Genomic DNA, 19,398 nt, shown 5'->3' with positions numbered 1-19,398 from the left:
ACAAAAGCAACGTAGTGACCTTGAAACTATTTACCAAGCCAGAAACATTTCTGTCAGGTAACACTGTCCATGGACTCCGGTCAAGGCCATCTCCCATGTGCACACACACACACACACAAACACACACATTCACTGCGCACATGGGGTTGTCTTTTTCCCTTGTCCTGAACGGGACCCTTCATTATTTATGATGGGTGTCAATGGATTGATCAATAATCATATTTTTTAAGTAAATACTTAAAAAAACAGAAGAAAAAACACATTTAATTCCAGATTAAATTGTGCATTTATTTATTCCCTCTGCATACTTGCAGAGCAGTCATCATTAAAGGGAACGAAAAACAACCACCAAAAATAATGTGTCAGTGGTCAAAGCAGTGATGTCATCATATCATTCTGAGTCCACCTTTGGGCCAACCCTTAGGCTCTGCTTTCTTATAAAAACCTCCCACACCAGCGTCCTCACTCTCACACAAACTGCTCGTAGACGCGCACACGCCTTCTAACACATCAGGCGGCTTAACGGGTGTCATTGGAGTCAGTTTGCGTCAAACATCGTGGTGTTGGAGCGTCGCTGTCGTCACAGCCATGATCATCAGCATCGCTCTCATATGGGCAGTGCTCGTGGGCTTCTGCTGCGTCCTTTGGTTGGCTGTCGGGATACGACGGAGGTAGGAGTATGAAATTATTAAACCGGTCTTGGTTCTTCGGTTTATGGTATCTCCAAAGTCTTAAAAGACTTAAAGCTGATATTATTGTGTGTAAATATGGGCTAATAACTATAAAAGCAATCTTCACTCGCTAAATGTACTGCAAAAAAGGTCAGTAAGGATAATTCATAATGCCGCCTACAGAGAACATACTAACTCCTTATTTCTAAAATCACAAATACTTCAACTTGCTGATATAGTTCATCATCAAACAGCTAAAATAATGCATAAGGCTAAAAATAACCAATTAGCTAAAAATGTCATCCAATACTTCTCTACAAGAGAGGAGAAATATGATCTCAGGGAAGAAGTACATTTGAAACACTTCTATGCTAGGACTACGTTAAAAAGCCATAGCATTTCAGTATGTGGAATCAAACTATGGAATGGATTGAGTAAGGACCTCAAACAATGCACAACGATGAGCCAATTCAAGAAACAATACAAGCAGTTGATGTTTGCTAAATACAAGGATGAAGAGTCTTGAACCAGTCATGATGTGCTATATATATCACTATATTGACACTTACTATGGTACACATTATGGCATTGGATGCTCATATCACCTCCTACTTCGGTATGAGGTACATTATTAAAAAAAAAACAAAAAAAAAAACTCTTAAACTGTATTATGGAAAGCAGGAAGTGAACAAATGTAACAGTTACTGATTATAAAAGTACCAGAGGGAGGGGTAAGATTTAATAAGCTTTGCTTCTTCCGACTCCTTTTGGACATGTGGAACTGTGAACTGATTATGGGATGCACTCAATTGTAATCTGATGCATGTTCAAATGAAATTAAACCATTACCATTACCATTACCATTACCATTACCATTACCATTACCATTACCATTACCATTACCATTACCATTACCATTATTAGCACCCACAGTTTAGGTTTAGGTTGAGTTTAGGTTAAGGTTCAAGTGTTCCATTTCAGCATTTCAGTATGTGGAATCAAACTATGGAATGGATTGAGTAAGGACCTCAAACAAATTAAAATTAAAATTAAAATTAAAATTAAAATTAAAATTAAAATTAAAATTAAAATTAAAATTAAAATTAAAATTAAAATTAAAATTAAAATTAAAATTAAAATTAAAATTAAAATTAAAATTAAAATTACCATTACCATTACCATTACCATTACCATTACCATTACCATTACTATTATCAATTTATTTTAATGCCTGCTACAGCTAAAGATACATTTGTTTGGACAGATATAATCATGATAACAAAAATAGCTTGTAAGAGTTTTAGGGTATTTTTGTTAGTTTTGTCCAAATAAAGTTACCTTTAGTTGTACCGGGCATTAAAAAGAAGAGTAAGGGTATTATTATTTATATTTGTTAATGTATTTGGAATAATTATTTCTCGATTCCTTTTTATTACATTATACTTTTTCCATGCAATCGAATCATGTAAGACAAAAATAACCTAAAAGAGAAATATGATTGTTTACCATGTGGTTCAGTTATCGTGTAATCTGTATTCCAGTGGTTGAGGACCTAAAAGTGCAGCCATTTTTAATTGTAGGTTTACGCTTGGGTGAAAACAAATCATGTACATACACCACCACGCCGTATGTCGAATGTGTCGTGTTTCAGGGCAGGAGGGGAAAGACGCGTAACAGGGACACAATCTGCCATCCGTCTGACACACAGTTGCAGATATCCGCTGATATGCGTTATTGTTTATGGGTGTAGTGCGGTTCCTCTTCAACTGAAATGACTCATTTGGGCTTCTTCCGTGTCCGCAGGCAACCGGGGGAGCCGGTGGTTGAAAATGGATTCATACCCTATCTCGGTTGTGCTCTGCAGTTCGGGGCCAACCCCCTGCAGTTCCTTCGCAGCCGTCAGAAGAAATACGGCCACATTTTCACCTGCAAGATCGCGGGCCAGTACATTCACTTCCTGTGTGACCCCTTCTCCTACCACTCGGTCATCAGACAAGGTCGACATCTAGACTGGAGGAAGTTCCACTTTGCAACATCAGTGAAGGTTGGTTCCTGTCAATGTGGAAGTGCCTTTGATATCATTTCTAAAACCGACGTCTTCATGATGAATGTAGGCATTCGGCCATGACAGCTTCGATCCTCGACATGGGCACACAACAGAAAATCTCCACCAAACGTTTCTGAAGACTCTCCAAGGTGAAGCATTACCCTCCCTGATTGAAAGCATGATGGGCCACCTCCAGGATGTCATGTTGAGGTCCAACATGCTGAGCCCCAGCAAAGATCACTGGGAAGTGGATGGTATTTTTGCCTTCTGTTACAAGGTAAACAATCAGGATCAGGTATGACTGTTCAGACTGCATAGAAGCGACTCACTTCCCTTTGACATGGTGTCCTTCAGGTGATGTTTGAGTCCGGATATCTGACTTTGTTTGGGAAAGAGTTTGGCGAGGATAAGTGCAAGGCCCGTCAAGCGGCTCAGAAAGCCTTGGTGCTCAACGCACTGGAGAACTTCAAGGAGTTTGACAAGATCTTCCCAGCATTGGTGGCTGGCCTTCCTATCCACGTGTTTAAGAGCGCCTACAGCGCCAGAGAGGTCACCTTGACACAACCTTCAAAATAATGTTTTGGTTTTATTTTTCATTTTAACATGTAATTCTGTCTTTTCAAAAAGAACCTGGCAAAGACCATGCACGCTGAAAACCTGGCAAAGAGGGAGAACGTTTCAGATCTGATCTCGATGAGGATGATCCTCAATGACTCCTTATCTACCTTCAATGATGTCAGCAAGGCCAGGACTCATGTGGCGCTGCTCTGGGCGTCGCAGGCTAACACTTTGCCTGCGACCTTTTGGAGTCTTTTCTACTTGATAAGGTTTGAGCATTTCATTCACCATTTTGGCCCGCATTTCTACATCCGCTGTCAATGACAATAAGTCATTTAGCCGACCTAAATAGGAAGGACACCTCAGCTTATCGGTTCAGTCGGGGCCATTTGTTTTCTAAATGTATAATTCAATAAGAATAAAGGCAAAATTTTATGACAAATAAGTTGTCATGTGGGCGGCACGGCGGTCGAGTGGTTAGCGCGCAGACCTCACAGCTAGGAGACCAGGGTTCAATTCCAACCTCGGCCATCTCTGTGTGGAGTTTGCATGTTCCCGGTTCATGTCCCCGGTTTTCTCCGGGTACTCCGGTTTCCTCCCACATTCCAAAAACATGCTAGGTTAATTGGCCACTCCAAATTGTCCATAGGTATGAATGTGAGTGTGAATGGTTGTTTGTCTATATGTGCACTTTGATTGGCTGGCCACCGGTCCAGGGTGTAACCCGCCTCTCGCCTGAAGACAGCTGGGATAGGCTCCAGCACCCCCCGCGACCCTCGTGAGGAAAAATGGTTAGAAAATGAATGAAGATCCATCCATGTTCTACTGCTTATCCGAGATCGGGTCACAGGGGCAGACCCAGACTTCCCTCTCCCTGGCCACTTTGTCCAGCTCCTCCTGGTGGATCCCGAGGCATTCCCAGTCTCCAAAGTGTCCGAGGTCTTCCCAGAGGTCTTATACCGGTTGGACGTGCCCTGGGAGGCATCCAGAAGGCGTCCTAACCAGACCCAAGCCACCTCATCTAGTAGTGGTTCTACTCCGACTTATCTCTAAGGGAGATCCCAGCCACCCTGCGGAGAAAACTCATTTCAACTGCCTGTACCCGTGATCAAGTCCTTTCGGTCCCTACCCAAAACTCATGACCTTAGGTGAGGGTAGGAACGTAGATCAACGTACCGATGTAGAATCCGCATCACTGATCTTGCGTTCCATCCATCCATCACTCATGACCCCAAAGGTACTTAAACTCCCCCACTTGGGACAGGATCCTGTCCCCGACCCGGAGATGGCACTCGCAGTCCAACCATGGACTTGGACTTGGAGGTGCTGATTCTCATCCCGGCCGCTTCACACTCCGATCCAGTGAGAGTTGAAGGTCGTGGGTCGATGAGGCCAGCAGGACCACATCATCTGCAAAAAGCAGAGACCCAATCCGGCAGCCACCCAACCGAAACCCCTCAACGCCCTGACTGGCTGCGCCGAGATATTCTGTCCATAAAAGTCATGAACTCACATCATTTTACAAGAATAACTTGAGAATATTAATATGAGAAGGAAAAACAATATCATTTCAAGTTGAATTATTAAAGAAAAAAAACTAAACAATAAATAAAATAGTAATTTTGGGGGAAAATGAGGTTGCCAAAAAAGCTATGTTACAAAAATCAAGGCAAAATATGATATTAATAAATTGGACAATAAAAAACAGCAGAAATTGTGAAAAACTTTATTAAAATAAAGTCAAAACATGCATGGGAAAACAATTGCAAATTTCCGTCAGTGAACTCTAATAATCTTATGAGCAGAATGTTACTAGCATAAACATGAAATATTAAATAAAATATGATAGATTTTAGTTTAGTTATAATTATTATTTTTAAATTTGATTGTGGAAAAAGCAGTTAAAAAAATAAAAGAAATATATTAAAAAAATAAAGTCATAATTATGAAAAGAACATTTCCAAGAAGAAAAAAGTTGTATTGTAACGAGATTAATTAGCAAATGTATGACAATAAAGTTTTATGTTATTGAACTCCGCTGACCGCACTAACGTGATGTGTAGTCATCTTGTCTCTTACAGTCGTTACATCATCTTATGACTTTTATCAATTTCAGGTCACTGATTATGAGTATTGACCTTTGCCCCCCCTCCTTTCATGTGGTTGAAGTATAGAGAAGATAGTTGGGATAATTAGCTGATGCTTTATGGATGCATGATCCATGTTTTAGCTAACGTTCCTCCGGTTCCATGAAGGTATAGCATTTGTACTAACCACCAATCACGGATGGTCATGGTATTTGGTGGGGGCGTCTGTGGTGACGGGATGCACAATATGGCCGCCTATATGCAGAAAGGTGGGCCATTTTGGGCTTTTGGGGGGCAGAGACCAGGGTTGGTATTTCAACAAACTCCTCCTAGGGATTCTAACAAATGCACAAATACTAGACAGACGGGCGATGATCACTTGCCAACAGGGTATATTGGTTATATTGGTTGTATTGGTTATATTGGTTATATATTGGTTATATTGGTGATATTGGTTATATTGGTTATATTGGTTATATATTAGTTATATATTGGTTATATTGGTCATGTATTGGTTATATATTGGTTATATTGGTTATGTTGGTCATGTATTGGTTATATATTGGTTCTATTGGTTATATATTGGTTCTATTGGTCATGTATTGGTTATATATTGGTTATATTGGTTATATATTGGTTCTATTGGTTCTATTGGTCATGTATTGGTTATATATTGGTTATATTGGTTATATTGGTTATATTGGTTATATATTAGTTCTATTGGTTATATTGGTTATATTGGTCATGTATTGATATATATATTGGTTATGTTGGTCATATTGGTTATATTGGTTATATTGGTTATTTTGGTCATGTATTGGTTATATATTGGTTCTATTGGTTATATATTGGTTATATTGGTCATGTATTGGTTATATTGGTTATATAGTAGTTATATTGGTTCTATTGGTTATATATTGGTTGTATTGGTTCTATTGGTTATATTGGTCATGTATTGGTTATATATTGGTTATATTGGTTATATATTAGTTATATTGGTTCTATTGGTTATATATTGGTTATATTGGTTATTTATTGGTTATATTGGTTATATTGGTTATATATTGGTTATATTAGTTATATAGGTTATATATTGGTTATATAGGTTATATATTAATAATAATAATAATAATAATACATTTTATTTGTATAGCGCTTTTCAAGATACTCAAAGACACTTTACAAAAGAATGAAGTTGAATAGAGCAAGTAAACAGAATAAAAGACACACCAAAATACAACATTCATTGGTTAGTACACAGTTAAAAAAGCGGGGGCGGGGCACAGCAGTCAGATATAGAAGGTTAGACATTAAAAACAGATTTAAAGAGGTGGGTTTTGAGTTGTTTTTTGAAGGTGGGAAGGTCAGGGCAAGCACGGAGTGAATGGGGCAAAGAGTTCCAGAGAGTGGGGGCAGCGATGGAGAAGGCTCTGTCTCCCCAGGTTCGGAGCTTGGTCTTACAGGGGAGTGCCAGGAGGTTGGAGTCTGAGGAGCGAAGGGGACGCGGGGGATTATGTGGATGGAGGAGGTCTGTGAGATATGGGGGGGTCAGATCGTGGAGGGCTTTGTAGGTGATGAGAAGAATTTTGAAGTGAATGCGTTGGGGGACGGGAAGCCAGTGGAGGTTTTGGAGGACAGGGGTAATGTGTTCACGGGAGCGGGTGGAGGTGAGGAGGCGGGCAGCGGAGTTCTGAATATATTGTAGTTTGTTGAGGGTTTTGGATGGTGTACCGTAGAGAATGCTGTTGCAGTAGTCGATTCTGGAGGTGATGAATGCATGGATTAGGGATTCAGCGGCAGAGAATGTAAGTGATGGACGGAGTCGGGCTATGTTCTTAAGATGAAAGAATGCAGTCCGGGTTAACTGTTTGATGTGGGGTTCAAATGAAAGGGTGGGGTCCAGGAGGATACCAAGGTTGCGGATGAGCGGGGATGGAGTGAGGGTGGCGCTGTCAAATTGAAGATGGAAATTATGGGTGGGCGCCGTGGTGTTTTTGGGACCGATGATGATAATATCTGTTTTGTCACTATTAAGTTTGAGAAAATTTTGTTCCATCCAAGTTGGTTATATATTGGTTATATATTGGTTATATTGGTTATATATTGGTTATATTGGTTATTTATTGGGTATATATTGGTTATATTGCCAACAGGTCATATTGGTTATATTGGTTATATTGGTTATTTATTGGTTCTGTTGGTTATTTATTGGTTCTATTGGTTATATATTGGTTATATTGGTTATATTGCCAACAGGTTACATTGGTTATATGTTGGTTATATTGCCAACAGGTTATATTGGTTATATATTGGTTATATATTGGTTATATAGGTTATATATGGGTTATATATTGGTTATATATTGGTTATATATTGGTTATATTGGTTATATATTGGTTGTATATATTGGTTATATAGGTCATATATTGGTGATATATTGGTGATATATTGGTTATATTGGTTATATAGTTTATATATTGGTTATATTGGTTATATACGTTATATATTGGTTATATTGGTTATATATTGGGTATACACTGGTTATATTACCAGCGGGTTCCTCACTATGCGGACCTGTCAGCTGGTATGAAGATGATGGTATGATGCGTATCTTGACGATGTGGCAGGCCCAATACTGAGTCCACATAGATTTCATTTTGTTGCAAGTGTGTGAAAATGAGGATGTAAATACAGAACTGAGTTTCCGACTTATTTGTTGTCAAAATGCCAATTTGCACATGTGATAGTCACATGACTATGTGTCCCTGTGTATGTTTTCAGAAGTCCAGATGCTATGAAAGCAGCTCGTGAGGAGGTGCAAAAAGTGCTGACCATCAACCCCGGTGAGCCGAAGCTCAACCTGACCAGGGACCAGCTGGACCGTATGCCAGTTTTGGGTCAGTCACAATACTCGTTAAGCTTTCTGTTCCGTACGTCATGAATGAATGATCACGTTTGACTCCATTTTGTCCAAACAGACAGCATCATCAAGGAGGCTATGCGTCTCTCCAGTGCTTCCCTGAACGTTCGTGTCGCCAAAGAAGACTTTTTACTTCACCTGGACAATCAGGAGGCTTACCATATAAGGAAAGATGATGTCATAGCCCTGTACCCACCAATGCTGCACTACGATCCGGAGATTTATGAAGACCCTTATGTAAGAAAACCTATTCATTATAAAAATATAGGCAGATTCATAATGAGTTATTTCCTTTTCAACCTGCAGGAATATAAGTATGACCGTTTTCTCGATGAAAACGGTCAGGAGAAAATCACCTTCCATCGTAACGGCCGCCGACTGCGTTACTTCTGCATGCCTTTTGGCTCCGGCGTCACCAAATGTCCCGGCAGATTTTTTGCCATGTATGAAATAAAACAGTTCTTGACCTTGGTGCTGGCTTACTTCGAAATGGAACTTCTCGACCCCGCCATCAAAGTCCCGCCCCTTGACCAGTCACGCGCTGGCTTAGGAATCCTTCAGCCGACTTACGATGTTGATTTTCGGTACAAGTTGAAATCCAACCTCTCGTGTTTCTCTTGAGGATAAGAGCTAGAAATTTTGTGTATGTTCACGTTGGCCCCCGTGGAGACAAATTGCAAAGAAAACGAAACTCTGATGATCCAATGGTCTTGAAAAGACACTTCGCCAAGATACTGGAGTCGGTCAAACCAGACCCAGGACTGGTGGTGGACACCTCAGTCCAGAGTGAAGGACTCAAGGAAGGGAAGACCTTAAAGTTGTGTGCATGTGTAAATAGATTTAAATGTATTCTTTTAATGTATATTGTAAATTTGGGTGACCAAAGGTTCTCTTTTCCCAGGACGTGGTGTTTATTGTTGGGGGGGGTTGTCGGAAAGTGATGGCAATGTCTGGATTTTCATTGTTTGTCATTAAACTGAGCAACACCCCTGAAAGGCTGCCCTTTTTCATTTTGTGTGTCTTTGGTTATGTTGTCATATTTCCATATTACTAGTTTATTTTCCTAAAATTACAACTTTTTATTGTTAAAAAAAGTTCACTTAATATTTTGACTTTATTCTCATTACAGCTACTTTTTTTCCATTTTTGCTGTTGTTTTTGTAATATGTGGTATGTTGTCATATTTCCATATAGAAAAGGCATACTTTAAGTCGTTTCGCCATAATTTATCAGCAAGTGTCACATAGTGAAAATATAAAGTATGCAAGGGCCACTTTAATATTTTTGTTTTGATATTTAGATATGCAAAGACGTTGCATCATTTTTAAAAAATCCCGCTACTAAAATCACATCATTTTTCTTTATAATATTACTAGTTTATTCTCCTAAAATTACAACTTTTTATTGTTAAAAATGTTTCCCTTAATATTTTGACTTTATTCTCATTACAGGTACTTTTTTTTCTCCATTTTTGCTGTTGTTTTTGGAATTTGCCATCTTTTCCAACTTTGTTCTTGTAAATATTCTTACCATGTCTTAATTTAAATCATATTTTAACTTTATTCTTAGCTTTTTCTAGCTTTTCTTTAACTTTAGTTTTTGTTTTGTGTGTTTTTGGTTTGTTGTTTTGTTTCCCATAATGTTACAAATGTAAAAAAAAGTATTTTATATTTAATATTTTAACTTTATGCTAATAAATTGATGTTATATTTCCTCATAGTATTACATTATTCTTGTGAAATTCTGACATTTCATACTTTTTTCTCTGAATATTTTGACTTTATTCCAGCAAACTACTGCTGATTTTTCCATTTTGTTGTTTTAATTGTAGATTGTGCTGTAAATACATGTCAAATAAATTGTAAAATAAATTCATTCATTCATTCATTTTCTAACGCTTTTTCCTCACGAGGGTCGCGGAGGTGCTGGAGCCTATCCCAGCTGTCTTTGGGCGAGAGGCGGGGTACACCCTGGACTGGTGGCCAGCCAATCACAGGGCACATATAGACAAACAACCATTCACACTCACATTCATACCTATGGACAATTTGGAGTGGCCAATTAACCTAGCATGTTTTTGGAATGTGGGAGGAAACCGGAGTACCCGGAGAAAACCCACGCATGCACGGGGAGAACATGCAAACTCCACACAGAGATGGCCGAGGGTGGAATTGAACCCTGGTCTGCACGCTAACCACTCGCTGTAAAATGAATTATTATTGTAAAAACATAATTGTATCAAAAGTTCATTTTTTTATATGACTGGAGTCCACTGGGTCGGCGCCAGTTCCTGCCAAAGATTATGTGATTGCACGGAGCGGCTCGCTGTGGCGCCGAATTAATATTCACTGGGTATGTTGGCGTTATTCGCCGCCACAGCGAGCCCCTATGCGAGGATACGTATATAAAAAATGTTGGTCACATGTCTGTGACATCATCACTTCTGTAACACAGCGATTCAGCCATCTATATGGAAACGACGAGTTGGCGTTATCAGATTTTCCCACCCTTGAAGACCATTTCAGGAGACCCACAACACCAGTTCTGTGTGGATAGCCTCTAAAAGGACCTGGACAAATAATCAGCATGGTTGATTATTTTACAGACCAAGTTCCAGACGTGGGACAGGACCATGAAGCACATGAATCCATGCCAAATTCAACCCAAAACTGAGACTAAATCATTGCGTAACGTAAGATGTGTTAACTTTAATAACCCCCACTAGTCCTGCAGTAACCTCTGCAGTCCCGACAGTTGCAGGAAGGAGGAAAGAAACACTTCCTGTTTGAAAGTATTTAAACACACACACAGTTGTGTGTCTTTGGGATAAATATCACTTCAATGGATGAAATACTACTTCATACTACATGACTACGTCATCATTCAGGCATGTGTTCCCAAAGGGGGGACAACATGGATAGATGCCTTTTTTTAGGGAATCAGAGGCAGCGATATCAGTGAGATCGATTCCTTTATTTTTCAGGTTTCTTTCTCCTTTAGGACATTCCAAATCAATCAATCAATCAATCAAACTTTATTTGTAGAGCACTTTTCATACATAGAATGTAACACAAAGTGCTTTACATGTTTAAAAAAAGAAAGACAACAACAAGACACATATACACACACACTCGCACAGACACACACACACACACACACAAGAAGTTTGTTTACCTGAGTACAGAGGAACCAGTTCAGGAAGAGCTAGGTAGGAAGAGCTCCCAGCCACCCCAGTCGGTAAGCCCCACGAGAGGAGACACCGCAGCCCCCAACCGAGGACAGCCCCCAGTGCAGAGAGCCCCCACTGAGGAAACACTGGATATTTGGGATAAGAAATATAAAAACATAAAATAAGAATATAGAAAGTATATAAAGAAATAGGGCGGCACGGAGGTCGAGTGGTTAGCGCACAGACCTCACAGCTAGGAGGACCTGGGTTCGATTCCATCCTCGGCCATCTCTGTGTGGAGTTTGCATGTTCTCCCCGTGCATGCGTGGGTTTTCTCCGGGTACTCCGGTTTCCTCCCACATTCCAAAAACATGCTAGGTTAATTGGCCACTCCAAATTGTCCATAGGTATGAATGTGAGTGTGAATGGTTGTTTGTCTATATGTGCCCTGTGATTGGCTGGCCACCAGTCCAGGGTGTACCCCGCCTCTCGCCCGAAGACAGCTGGGATAGGCTCCAAATTAAGAAGCCAAAAAGTTACCACTTCCACACAAAATAAGAGGAGAACTCATTTATTAATTCATTCATTTTCTACCGTTTTTCCTCACGAGGGTCGCGGGGGTGCTGGAGCCTATCCCAGCTGTCTTCGGGCAAGAGGCGTGGTACACCCTGGACTGGTGGCCAGCCAATCACAGGGCACATATAGACAAACAACCATTCACACTCACATTCATACCTATGGACAATTTGGAGTGGCCAATTAACCTAGCATGTTTTTGGAATGTGGGAGGAAACCGGAGTACCCGGAGAAAACGCATGCACAGGGAGAACATGCAAGGGTGGAATTGAACCCTGGTCTCCTAGCTGTGAGGTCTGTGCACTAACCACTAGACCACCGTGCCGCCCCAATCACAGACATCATTCATAAATCATAAACAAATGAATTAGCAATTTTTTTTATACCTGACTTAAATTTTCAGGCTTGATGGGATTGATTGTGTTGGTTTTGGTTGTGTTACATAATAGTCAATAACATAGTTGGTGCTTAATCGAATGGAACCTTGGCCTCCTCGGCAGGGGGTGTTTCCTGCGAGGCATGTGGTCGGCACTACCGTAGCAGTCGATGACCTTTCACCCCACTGGAATATTTGTCTAAACCGTGTGAAACAACAAACATGTTGAGAAAGAACTGCATGAACTGTAAAAGCACAGATTGATCTGAAGTTCAAATATGGACGCATGCTCCTGACCATTCTTCACAGATTGGTGTGTTTTGGATCATGGATCAAGGATGTCCTGCTCCACAACCTAACTTGCTTTCAGCTTGAGGTCACCAACGAACATTCTGCTTCAGGAATTTTTGGTAGACAGAAGAATTATTAGAATATTACATCAAGTCTTCCAGGTTCCTGAAGCAGCAAAACAGTCCAAGACCATCACACTACCACCACCATATTTTACTGTTGGTATGATGTTCTTTTTTCTGAAATACAGCATTACTTTTACGCCACATGTGATGGGACACACACCTTTACTCAGTCGCCTTCCCATTATTCTTTGTTTACATCACATTGCACTAGTCTTATGCTGCAGGGACTCAAGGCGGCCGCTTGCTGGCAAGATAGCGAGCTAACCAGTTGGTGTTTATATTTATTTCTTCTCAACTTAAGAAACCAAAAAAATACCACTTCCACATGGAATGGGAGGAGAACTTTATTTTTCCCCTCAATTAGCATAAATGAATGAATTTGAATGATAGAACTTGCATGCATTCTTACATATATACTTACATGTACATGGATGTCTTTTCATTATGAGATGTAGGGAAGCGGGAAGGTTCTTTAATATGAAGGATTTTTAGTTTTGAATGGGTTTGAAGAGAAGCCGCAGGTGATTTGTGTGCAGGAGACATGGCTGAAACCTACTATAGAGTTGATTATAGCAGCTTATATAATATACGGAGGAATAGGGACAATGGTATATTGTAAATATATTTATATAGTAAATATATTTAATTTAATATTTATATTTAATATATTTATAAAATATTTAATAATTTATTCAATATATTATTTTATTATAATATATTATTTAATAATATATTTAATATATTATCTTATTATAATATATTATTTTATTATAATATATTATTTAGTAATATATATAAAATTATAAAATATATTTCTTATTTATTTATCTTTTATTTATTATTTATTATAAAAATATAATTACAATAAAGGATGTGGAGGTAGTAGCAGTTGAAGTATGGGTAAAGAAAAGCAGCATAACATTGATAGATTTTTAATAATCCATGTAAAAGACAGGAAAGGGACAAATTAGAAACCATGATGCAGCACTGTGGAGGCATACAATTCCACACTCCCTCAAAAGGGGGCGGTAATGCGCACCAAAAGCTGTTTGCCAACCGCTAATAAAGAAAAGAAGAAGAAAAAGACTTCCGGATTGTCCCAGTTGAGTTGCCGTTGCATTTCCGCAGCTTCCATTGCTTTGGATGTCAATACGTTTTGGAAAGTCATTTAAATAAAACATGTTTTCTGTGAATAGCCTGCGTAGAGCCCGCCTATGTTTTATTTCTAAAGCTGTCAGTCAAACACGCATTGTTTTACCGGCAAATGGATGCACTCCGATAATGTCTGGAAATCAGCTCCACGCCGTGAGAAGGACGCCGCTTCATCCCAAACTAAAGGTACTTATTGTACACAACAATATTATTGAACTACTAAAAGACTATTTAAAGACTCAACTTTAGTGATTGTATGCAACAAAAAGGCAAGTACAGTTGGCTGACATCAACATCAAAACACAGAAGATCCAACTCCAAAAACAAAACCGGATGCAGTTTAGTGTTGGTAGATTCTGCCAGTTTTTTTTCATTTTTTATTTTCATTTATATCGGTAAAAGTCATTTTCTTACCATTGGAAGAATTTATACCACCATATAAAAATTACAACGAACACCCAACCCTAATCTAAATCATCCACATCAATAGCCACATTTACATGAGGAGTTTTTTCCTCTTTCCGAATGACCGCTGCTATAATGAACCAGAATAATCGTGTTAATCGTGTTTTTATTAACGCAGATGCAGTCTCACACTCCCACCTCTTGCCTCTCAACCACATCTCGATCTGATGACGGGAGTCTGATTTACACCGGCAGTCTGGGGAGTGCAGTCCGTGGTGAGTTGCTTCGTCACCCCTGCAAAAGTCCACCTTAAAAAAAACCTTGTTGTGTTGATATACCGTAATTAATGGTGTATAAGTCGCTGTTGAACCCTGCGACTTAAAAAGGTGTGGATAATATTTGGTTAAAAACGACTTTTCCTCAAATGCTTGGTGTGGTCATGCTTCAATCGTCTTCAGAACTCATTCATTCATTCATTTTCTACCGCTTATCCTCACGAGGGTCGCGGGGGTGCTGGAGCCTATCCCAGCTGTCTTCGGGCGTGAGGCAGGATACATTCTGGAGGGTATGACTTTACCTCGCACTTGTTCCGATGAGCCCATTTCTGGTTGGATTTTGGTGATGAGAAATGTAATTCCCAGTGGCGTCATTATGCATATTTTATATATGTTATACATGTTATATATATATCTAATAATATCTAATATATCTAATAAAATAATGAGGTTTGCGCATTTGGAAGTGAACCCTGAAAGAAATTTGGGATGGCTCAAAACGCTCGGTTTCAGAGGGCGTTGCAAAACTGTTCCTTTGTGATGTCACAGAGGAGCGGGCTTCCTTATGGGCGTGGCTATAGGCGAGATACACTCTCTGGCTTCCTTCCCCCAAGCTCTGTTTCTCTGCAAGCTCAGGTAGAAGTTATTCGAGAATATTCAAATATTACCTGTCAAAAGCATTTCAGACAGGACTGTTTTTTGTGAACATGAACATGAAATATCCGCCAAACTGTTGCTGCATTGACGTCAGACACACTGGGCTTCCACGGAGGTGGAGAGAACCACAGTGCTCACTGTCTGTCTGGGGGCTTCAGTCCCCCTAAAATGTTCTTAAGCCCCCCTAAATAATTTGATTTTTTTTTTTTTTTTTTTTTTTACAAAAAAATCTAATTTCATATAATAGGGCAAAAGCAGGCTAATAAGCAGGCTAATACTAGCATACTACTAGTAGTAATAATCATAATAATAATAATAATAATAATAATAATAATAATAATAATAATAATAATAATAATAATAAAAATAAAATTAAGTTGTGGAAAATACATTAATATATCAATGAAGTCAAAATATTGTTACGAGAGGCTGCTGCTGCCGCGATTGAAAGTAGGCCAAGAGAGAGTCATTAGGCCTATTTTAGGGGGGCTTCATTCCCCCTTAAGCCCTTCTTAAGCCCCCCTAAATAATTTGATATTTTTTATTGATTTTTTTCATTGTTTATTGATTTTTTTTTTTTTTTTAAATCTCTGACAAATTTCGTATAATAGGGCAAAAGCAGGCTAATAAGCAGGCTAATACTAGCCTACTAGTAGTAGTAATAATCAGAATGATAATAATAAAATTAGGTTGTGGAAAATACATCAATGAATAATGACAAATAATTTGATTTTTTTAAATTGATTTTCTTTTTTTTTTTTTACAGTTTTTTTTAAACAAAAAATCTCAAATTCGCAAATCTCAAAAAATCTCAAAAATCTCAAATTTCGACACCAAATTGTCCATAGGTATGAATGTGAGTGTGAATGGTTGTTTGTCTATATGTGCCCTGTGATTGGCTGGCCACCAGTCCAGGGTGTACCCCGCCTCTCGCCCGAAGACAGCTGGGATAGGCTCCAGCACCCCTTGCGACCCTCGTGAGGATAAGCGGTAGAAAATGAATGAATGAATGGTTCTCAGGGCTTGTCCACCCTTAGCACTAACCCCCCAGTTTAAGGAGAATTGGGACAACACTTGAAACCTTTTCATTGGAACCTTACTGATCTTTGATGATGCGTTTGCAGTATGTTGGACTTCCTCATGACATTGACTTTGTCTTCCTGTGTGGGGTCTCAGGGGTTAAAATATTCTCTTATAGCACCAGCGGAGCCAGTCTCTTTCTCATGCCGCAGATCCTCTTCAAGACCGGACTCGGGGTCCAGAGCCTCGCCGTTCAGGTGGCTTTCTGCGGCGTTATCGGCTTTTTCACTTTCCTCACCCCGGTGCTCCTTCACCTGATTACCAAAGGCTACGTGATCCGTCTGTACCACAACGCGGATAGAGACGCTTACACCGCCATCACCTACAGCGTCTTCCTCACCGAGCACAGGACGGTTTTCCATCAGAAGCACGTCAGGATACCAAGTGTCAGCAAGATGTTCACTACCTTCTACGCCAATGACACGGGGCTGCTGGTGAACCCTGACCTGTTCCCCCTCCCTCAGGACTACAACCACCTTATGGGCTATGATAAGCCCTTTACCTTCAGCATGGAGGACACTGACAGGAAGTGATGGATGGATAGCAGCTACTTTTCAAACACGGCTTTTATTGTAAATAAATAAGTAAATAAAAGTGATTGTGGAGGAACCACTGATCACGTGTTTTGTTTTTTTATCTACTTGGTAGATAAGGGTTCAATTCCACCCTCGGCCATCTCTGTGTGGAGTTTGCATGTTCTCCCCGTGCATGCGTGGGTTTTCTCCGGGTACTCCGGTTTCCTCCCACATTCCAAAAACATGCTAGGTTAATTGGCCACTCCAAATTGTCCATAGGTATGAATGTGAGTGTGAATGGTTGTTTGTCTATATGTGCCCTGTGATTGGCTGGCCACCGGTCTAGGGTGTACCCCGCCTCTCTAGCCTGAAGACAGCTGGGATAGGCTCCAGCACCCATGCGACCCTCGTGAGGAAAAGCGGTAGAAAATGAATTATGAAATGATTTTTATTGTACACATCCCATTTTATAGTGTTTAAAAATACACATTTTCTTACACTTGATTAATGATCAATGCACAACATGACAATTCATCATAAAATACAACTTCCAATATGAACAATACAATTATTACATTTTGAATTTTTATGACAGTATGACTTTAACTTCAACACAGGTGGTGTCTAAACTTTATTCCATCGACCTATAATGCTAATCTATTAGCCATAACCAGCACACAAAGAGTTGCAGATCTTCCAGAATCTGCACCTATTCAGCTGGATTTCTTTGGATTTCTTTGGATGCTTCCTGAGAAAACTATTCATTTATTCCACCCACAGCCCGCCTCCAGCCACGCCCATTCCGATGTGGTTAGTCACACTCCCAATTTCTCAGGTGGACTTCTGGATAGCTGCCGAACCCAACTTTATACAATTTGAAAATAAACGCAGATGTATCTTTTTAAAACACGGGCACAGTGTTGGCTCCCCAATCCGATCCAGAAGTAGAGACTGGACAGTCCCAAGTTTCTCAAGAAAATAATTAGGTAATTAGCTTTAGCATTTTAGCATTGGTAACTAAAATGCATAGTTTACATCTAAAATGGTAATTACGTTTTTTTGAGGGCATGAATAATAATAATAATAACTAAATTAAGTTTTTCCCAGTTCCGATGACAACCATTTTTTTTACACAATATACGTGATTTGAAAATATTCAGAACTGTGATCACGCAAATGAATAAAAAAAATGGCAGCTGAATAAACACAAATTCTGTACTAATAAAGCTTTAAAAAAATGTTAGTTGTGGTTAGTTGGAATTGTTGCTATGTTATTATTGACTGCCATCTACGGGACAACGTTAGCGCCACCTAACTGTCCATATTGCATATACTACGTACAGTACTTTCCTCTTGTGGCAATACTGTACTTCAAGTGGGTTTTACTGTCGCTACTTGTTACTTTTTGTTTACTTTCGGCAATAAATGGCTGCAGGAAGTACTATGATTGGTTCTCTTTGTGAGTCGTCGACATAAACAGGAAGTCCCAAAGTTTTTCTGACAAGAAACTTTGTCTGCTATGAAAGTCAAATGCAGTTTTCTTGTTGTACAAACGCCTAACATTTGGAATATCAATCAATGACCTCAACCTAAATCGATCAATAAGATCAAATCATAAAACGGTTAAACATAAGACAAAATCAACCTAAGCCTGTTGACTTTTATCATTTCCACCAAGCTTGAACTCAACCTTTAGTTATCTGTGAACGCCATAGAAATGAATGTCTGGAGATGCTTGTTGGTGATGTAAGCCTTCAAAGATCATAAATATATATCACTATGACCAAAACATATACACAATTATTACAATAGACTTTATATTCGTACTGAATTCAAGTCAACATATTTTAAGACGAGGGACGTTTTTCCAACAAATCTATCTTGCACTGAGGACAGCTGGTTTGTGTCCATGTTATAATAATAATAATAATAATAATAATAAATTAAACTAACTCATCTAGCTATACAGAGCAACTCAACATTTGAGCCCCGTATTTTGCCCATCATTCCAATCCTTATGTGAAACATGAACACATTTCTTCCCTTTTCTTTGCATTATAACACACAAAAAACGAGTTAATATGAGCTAGCTAACAATGCTGTCATTGGGATACAACTATTGATACTATGAAGACCTCTAAAGAAAACCTCTAACAACGATGCATGGTTTGATATCCATGCTGTGATCATGCATTAACACGTACGTTGATGATAACATGGAATAGTTGCTTTATTTTTTATTTTTGCCTTATTTTGATTTTCATGTTAGCTGCTACAATAACAATATGGCTGGAGCTGGGTTAATATACAAGTCTGTTATGGAAATTGAACATTGTTAATTTTCTGATTTTCTGAGTTTTTTTTGTGCGAGGTCTAAATAGGTATTTCCCATGATGTCCATGGTTAGCTAGCTCATATTAAATTGTTTTCTTGCACTATAATGCACACAAAAGGGGAAAAAAGTACTGTATTTTCTGGACTATAATTCGCTTCA

The 19,398-nt window shown here is 39.2% G+C and overlaps 2 protein-coding genes across 2 annotated transcripts; both read left to right on the top strand.

Annotated features, from left to right (window-relative positions):
• The first annotated feature begins 459 nt into the window (after window positions 1–459).
• Window positions 460–9,256, top strand: LOC131109957 (cytochrome P450 7A1). Its single transcript, XM_058062543.1, has 8 exons — window positions 460–671; window positions 2,475–2,715; window positions 2,786–2,995; window positions 3,073–3,267; window positions 3,346–3,545; window positions 8,145–8,260; window positions 8,342–8,520; window positions 8,590–9,256. The coding sequence occupies exons 1-8, from the start codon at window positions 589–591 to the stop codon at window positions 8,902–8,904; spliced, it is 1,539 nt and encodes a 512-aa protein (XP_057918526.1). The 5' UTR covers window positions 460–588; the 3' UTR covers window positions 8,905–9,256.
• A 4,641-nt stretch (window positions 9,257–13,897) lies between these two features.
• On the top strand, window positions 13,898–16,994 carry tmem70 (transmembrane protein 70). The gene is made up of 3 exons (XM_058061953.1): window positions 13,898–14,158; window positions 14,556–14,652; window positions 16,486–16,994. The coding sequence occupies exons 1-3, from the start codon at window positions 14,000–14,002 to the stop codon at window positions 16,920–16,922; spliced, it is 693 nt and encodes a 230-aa protein (XP_057917936.1). The 5' UTR covers window positions 13,898–13,999; the 3' UTR covers window positions 16,923–16,994.
• Window positions 16,995–19,398: the final 2,404 nt, after the last annotated feature.

The sequence above is a fragment of the Doryrhamphus excisus genome, chromosome 22, assembly GCF_030265055.1.
Source record: "Doryrhamphus excisus isolate RoL2022-K1 chromosome 22, RoL_Dexc_1.0, whole genome shotgun sequence".
NCBI lineage: Eukaryota > Metazoa > Chordata > Actinopteri > Syngnathiformes > Syngnathidae > Doryrhamphus > Doryrhamphus excisus.
This window is presented reverse-complemented; position numbering and strand designations above follow the sequence as displayed.

What these genes read in the sequence shown, in the direction of transcription:
- LOC131109957 (XM_058062543.1), top strand. Translation starts at nt 589, where the DNA reads ATGATCATCAGCATCGCTCTCATATGGGCAGTGCTCGTGGGCTTCTGC. An exon ending in GCTGTCGGGATACGACGGAG is followed by an intron (nt 672 to 2,474) that starts GTAGGAGTATGA and finishes CCGTGTCCGCAG; the next exon opens with GCAACCGGGGGAGCCGGTGG. An exon ending in GGACCGTATGCCAGTTTTGG is followed by an intron (nt 8,261 to 8,341) that starts GTCAGTCACAAT and finishes TTGTCCAAACAG; the next exon opens with ACAGCATCATCAAGGAGGCT.
- tmem70 (XM_058061953.1), top strand. Translation starts at nt 14,000, where the DNA reads ATGTTTTCTGTGAATAGCCTGCGTAGAGCCCGCCTATGTTTTATTTCT. An exon ending in CGCTTCATCCCAAACTAAAG is followed by an intron (nt 14,159 to 14,555) that starts GTACTTATTGTA and finishes TTATTAACGCAG; the next exon opens with ATGCAGTCTCACACTCCCAC. An exon ending in TCTGGGGAGTGCAGTCCGTG is followed by an intron (nt 14,653 to 16,485) that starts GTGAGTTGCTTC and finishes GTGGGGTCTCAG; the next exon opens with GGGTTAAAATATTCTCTTAT.